Raw genomic sequence first — 5,732 nt, 5'->3', positions numbered from 1 at the left:
AGGGCAGGAGCCGCGGAGCTGGCAGACACCCACAGGCCACCGGGAGAGGTGGGGGGGAAGGGGGCATGCTGTGTGGGGAGAGGCTCACCAGAAGACTGTGCTGGGACCTGACAAGCCTTCTCCAGCGCTCACCGACAGATTATTCAAAGGCGAAAGGCACATCTGGAGCATGGCAGCAGCTGCTGTGCCAAATCTCAAGACCAGTCTCCAAAACAAGCCAAAGCATCCCAACAAAAGAAGCCCTTTTCTTTTTTCATTTCTTTTTAACATGAGCAAAACAAAATTGTCAGAAATTCAGTGCCAGACATGGCTGAAGTGTTTCAGCCACAACTTTCTAAAAACAAACAACAAGCCCACACGATAGACAGCCAGCATGGGAACTTTTAGCTGAAGCGATTTAAGTCTGGCAACATAAATAGGAGCTAAACCCAGACTCTTAGAAAACGAAGCACGTTTTAATACTAGAAGTGTCACCAGTTCTGCTTCTAATTATTTCCTGAGAGCCAGTGTTGTGATACTTCAGCAGCACGGGAGAAGATAAACCATCTTGAAAACCCATTTCCCAGCCAGCGGAAACCAATACCTAGCATGGGAATCCCTTAGGAAGCATGGCAGTGTGACAGCCTTGATAGCTGGGTATAGAAATCCCTTCTCTGAAAGCCAGAAGGCAGGATCTCGGTGGTTTAGACAGAGCCCTGGCTGATGGGATGTAACCAGTGCCTCCATCACCCAGCTTGCTCCCAGGTGGACAGATTGCTCTGGAGAACCAAGGAACAGCAGAAGAGACGGCTTGGCTGGCTAGGGACTTGAGGACAGATGATGAACTTCTGGAAGCTGCCATAGACATCCAGGACATGTTTCTAGATGAGACTGCTAGTTTAGCAGCTCTTCTCCTATAAAACAGGCCTTGTCAGAAGGCCATGAATCAATCTTTGCTGCCAATGAATAATTAAATCAAAATGGGAGCCAGATCACTAAAAAAATAGTTTGGAATGAATGTGTGTAGGTATAGGTTACCTCCTATGATTTATACTATAACACATTGTTCTGTCAATGGAGATTTTGATATTTTACTGTACATTTTCCAGTTATTTTTAAGATGGGCTTAAGTCATAGAGTTTGGATCTACATCAGCAGTTTTGACCACTAATTCACAGTTATTCTAAAGTGGGAACATCCAGATCTGCTTCTGGATTCAAAAAATGCTAAAAAAAATCAAGTTATTAATTCTCTTGGTTTTATTTTCCTGAAGAACAGAATATCAAAGCAAGCACAATCATGCATTTTTCTTGGATGTTCCCTGGGCAGCTGTGCCAAAGCCCTCATGGGAAACAGTAATGTTGATTTCCTCAGCACTCCATTCCACATTGACCTGTCTGTTAATTTAAGGAACAGTTTCACAGCTATTTGTAATTCCAGCGAGTTCCCTGCACATGGCTTTATGATTTCCTCATTGCTGATGTTTCCAAAAAGTCAAGGTGATGCAGGGCTCGTTTTGTCCCTTGCACCCAAGTTTTCATGGATCACACACTTGAGGTCTTCTCGATTCAGAATCTGGCTTTTATACTTCTCGCCCCAGTCGTCAACAATGTACTGATGATAGGGGTCATTGGAGTGCTCTCGCCTCTTTGATTTCACAGTACTCACCAAGATCGCCACAATAATGAAGGAGAACATCCCAATCATCACCATCAAATAAAGGATAACATAGTCAAAATTTTCAGCATCAACTTTGGCTTGCAGTTTATCTGCCGCTTCCGTCATGTTTCTCCTCCAGCCATTCATGTAAGTGAGAAAGATTTCCTTGAAAATATCTTCCACCGCCCAAGTGAAGTTTCGCATTTCAGCCATCCTTGCAAGTTAGGGCTACTAAAGACAACATGACACTTATTTTAATCAAATATCTATACTAAAACGGTTACATTGGGTTTTTTATCTGCATTATGATAATTAAGTAACAACACCTGCCACTTGAAAGTGCAGTACCAATTTTAGATCAGCTGAGAATCCCCATCTCTGAGTGGTTCAATATGTTCAGAGACCCAAGGAGGTCTTTCTCCTCTCCTCACTTAGGTCACTTTTGATCTGTGGGAAACCAAATAATGCCTTGGTGAAGATCAGTGAGCGTGGGCCCCTGTGACCCACATTACAGGGGTGGAGGCACACTGCCTTCCCTACTGAGGGAAAACACCGAGTGAAGAAGCATTTCACCCAGGAGAAGACAAAGTATGTATCGGGTCCGGTAAGGGCCAGTGCAGTGCCACTCCAGGCAGCTGCTCCAGAATCTCTCAGGGAGGGCTGTGACCTTCCTCCTTTCCTCTTCAGTCTCAAACATTACATCTGGTGTGAAGGCTGGTGTACCCATGCAAGCACAGATGAGCCCGTGGGAGCACAACAGCCAGACAGCTAACTCCTAAATGGTAGCCTGATAGACAGCGGAGGGACAAGGAGGCAGAGCCCCCATACCTGGAATAGCCTCATTGGTCCCAAAGGGCCGGGGACGCTGAGTAGTGCTGCGAAGTCACGTCTGTCCTGTCCCTCTCCCAGCTATCCCAAAGCTTGCCACAGTCAGACCCAGCTGCTGCTTGGAAAACCATGAGTCGGGTCTCCATCCCACAGGAGACATCCCCCTCTGGCCCATCCTGCCACAGAGCTTCCTCCTGTCCCGGAGCAAGGCTGGCCCGCTTTCGTACGGACACAGTGCGGGTACCCCTGCACCAGGGCCTGTCGGGAGCTGCTGTTTTCAATGGTCTTTCTCTAAGGCTGGATTTCAGAGTTGCTAGTGTCGCTAGCAGAGGTGCAAAGGGTGGGAGAGGGACCTCGCTGAGGTTCCCAGGCTGCTAACGCTTGAACAGAGCAATGGGGGTGAGGGGGAGAGGTAAGGGTGAGAGACCTCCTCAGCAACTGATTACTTGTCAGTCCAAATAGTCCCCTGATCCAGTCACTCTGTGCTGATCCAGCTGGTCCTGCTTGAAGTGAGCTAGGTCTGGGGCAGAAACTATCACATACTGACTCCAGTGAAGGAGCTCTCAAGAAGCTCTGAGAAAAGCCACTGTCCTTTTTTGCCTTTCCTACATGAAGAGGGGGATGTGACTGGATTGCAGCCTGCTAGCCTGCAAACAGCAACGGGTGTGGTGCAGCATTTCAGTCTGATGCTCCTGTATAACACCTGTCCTTCAAGTGCTTCAGGCCAACCAAGCCCTACAACATATGTCAAAGCTTCTAAAAAAAGTCACTAGATAGCAGTGCAGTTTTCAAGCAATGATGCGCTTGCTGCAGCCTATGGTAAGAGGCGGTGAACTTTCTTCACTAATAAGAAATTGCACTGTCTTTCAACCTGGAGTTCAGCAATCTACCTTCCTCTGCTTGTTGGACTAGCCTTGCGATATCAGTGTGCACAGAACAGGCACGCACACACAGAAGGACACAGGTACAAATGCATGTAAGTCTCTCCGCAATTATACACTCACACACTCAAGCACAGGGGATAAAGGTAATCTGATGAAAGTGAGCAAGCTATAAGCAAATCCAAATACAAACTGCCTTGAAACTTTTTTGTATGTAAAACCTCTCTGCTTTTTCTTTGATTCAGAACAAAAATTACTATGCCTTTTCAATAGGAAATAAAGAATTGCCAACAGAAACTTACCTTTCCTGTGCCCGTCTCTAATGAGATTCACAATAACACACAGGACTTTAAAACTCCACTGGATAATATGATGATACTCTCAAAAGGAGCAGAGATATCTTAAATTTTAAGTAGCCTTCAGCCTGCACAAGGCTATAAGCAATTGTCTGTTAAATAAGTGCCTTGTACTGCACGCTTTATGTTTATATTAAATGCTAAATCTAATCTCACCTGGAAAGACAAATATTGGCTGACAGCTGACATCAGTCATCCTGTCAGATGCTGAGTACTACTCTTTATGCTTATTACTGCAACTTCATATGTTGTGTTTTTCTAGGGGTAAGCGTTGATGCAGCTTGATCTTTATTGACCCAGACAGAAGAAGAGTAAAGATGCGCTTTGCAAAATAATGATAAGAATGATAATGATAATAATAATAATAATTCCCTTGGCTGATATGGGCCTGAGAGGCTGAGCACTGAGAAGGCAGTGTGAAAGGCCTGCCAGCCAGTCAAGGTGCTGGTGCCCATGGTTTGTCTTTCCTTTTATTCCACCAGTATCATATTTGTTAGTGACCAATGCCTCCGTGAAGCCCTTGCTGTGAGAAGCAAGTCCTCATACACAGCCAGGACTAGCTTCTCTGAGCTCTGCTCTCTGTGCACCTCACTTGTGATCTGGAGCAGGAAAAGACAAAAACTTACTAAAAAAAAAAACCCAGCAGAGTTAATTAATGTTGATTTTATTTCTAGCAAATAGCACATGCTGACACCTAACTGAAAGGCTCTGAGTCACACCTTAGAAAATAGTACTGTGCTCAGTGAAATGAGACAAATTCAGTTTCATTCAGCAGCAGTTCCTGACTATGATGGGGACATCCAAGGGAGGGGGGTTGGGGTGAGATTGTGATGCAAAGTACTCCACAAGAACATGGGCTGGGACAGACTTTCTGTAAAAAATATTTTCATTTTACAGGTAGTCCCTGCCTAAGCAATTTACAGAGAAAGCGATTTCTCAGGTAGCTCTGCTTTGAGGAAGATAAAGCAAACACAGACTACCACCGAATCAACAGCACACATCAGAAAAAGGGAGATACGTTCTTGGTACAGAAAAGTGTTAATCCCACAGGAAGCCCTGCTAGTGCTGTGCTGCTGATATTGTCATGGTTACTTCTATCACTTCTGGATGATTTTCTGTGCACGAACCTCTCCCAGCACGGGGGTGAGCTGCTGGCAGCATTTCCCCTCTGATCCCCCACTTCTCTCTGGCAGTTTCCCATGTGCCCTTGGCTTGGCCCCTTGAAGTCGACGTAGCCGGCAAGCTGCTTCTGTGTTCTTTGATGAAATCCCTAAGCCAGAGGGACCGCGGCAAGTCCAGCCTCCTGCATGGTGCAACCAGAAACGTGCCCTGGTTGGTCCTGGCTGGGTAAAGTCACCTGAAGCCACCAGGATGCTGTTAGAGGAGCACCCAAATGCAGGGCTGCAAGCCTGGCTATGGAAATGAGAGAGGAGCCATAGCCCTGGGGGCTCCCAAGCAGAGTAGCTTGGGAGCTGCTGCCCTGGACTGCCAATAACCAGGTGAAAGGACTTACCCCTCTTCCAACCAGCCTCTTCTACCATCTGTTCCTGGCCAGTCCTGTTTGGCCAATACTTACAAGCATACACTCATGTGTGCACACAGGCCTACCTACATATATAAAAGATGCATATGTTGTCAAGCAGACATGAAATTTAACCACCAACTCTGTTCTCAATGACAGCAGAAGAGTCCTTGAATAATCCTGTTCTGCTGTGTGTACCCCTGAAGGTCACATTTGCTCAGGGTTTGCTTAGTCTCTAAAACAATGAGGTGATCAAGGACAGACAGCGTGGAACTGGTTAAAAAAAAGGAAGGGGCAGCCAAATGTCTTGGGCAGAAAAAGTGACTGCCTTAATATTAGTCTCCCTAATGGAGACTAATGCTTAAGCAAAATGCTCCTGATCTCAGTGCAGAGAGGTAGGAACGGCTGGTTGAGCCTCCTGTCTCTACCCAAGAAGGCCTAGATCATGGCTGTCAGGAAGAGTCCCTGGTGACTGGAAGAAGGTAAATGTCATGCTCATCCTTGAGA

General features: G+C 46.2%; 1 protein-coding gene across 1 annotated transcript; it reads right to left on the bottom strand.

Moving 5' to 3' along the window:
• Positions 1–1,473: 1,473 nt before the first annotated feature.
• KCNE2 (potassium voltage-gated channel, Isk-related family, member 2) lies at positions 1,474–1,851 on the bottom strand. The gene has a single exon (XM_010287190.1). It carries the CDS (start codon positions 1,849–1,851, stop codon positions 1,474–1,476), a length of 378 nt encoding a protein of 125 aa, XP_010285492.1.
• Positions 1,852–5,732: the final 3,881 nt, after the last annotated feature.

The sequence above is a fragment of the Phaethon lepturus genome, unplaced genomic scaffold, assembly GCF_000687285.1.
Source record: "Phaethon lepturus isolate BGI_N335 unplaced genomic scaffold, ASM68728v1 scaffold4435, whole genome shotgun sequence".
Taxonomy (NCBI): Eukaryota; Metazoa; Chordata; class Aves; order Phaethontiformes; family Phaethontidae; genus Phaethon; species Phaethon lepturus.
The sequence above is the reverse complement of the archived record's forward strand: the minus strand, read 5'-3'. Positions and strand labels throughout refer to the sequence as shown.

Excerpts from the sequence above, each read along its gene's own strand:
- KCNE2 (XM_010287190.1), bottom strand. The coding sequence starts at position 1,851 with ATGGCTGAAATGCGAAACTTCACTTGGGCGGTGGAAGATATTTTCAAG.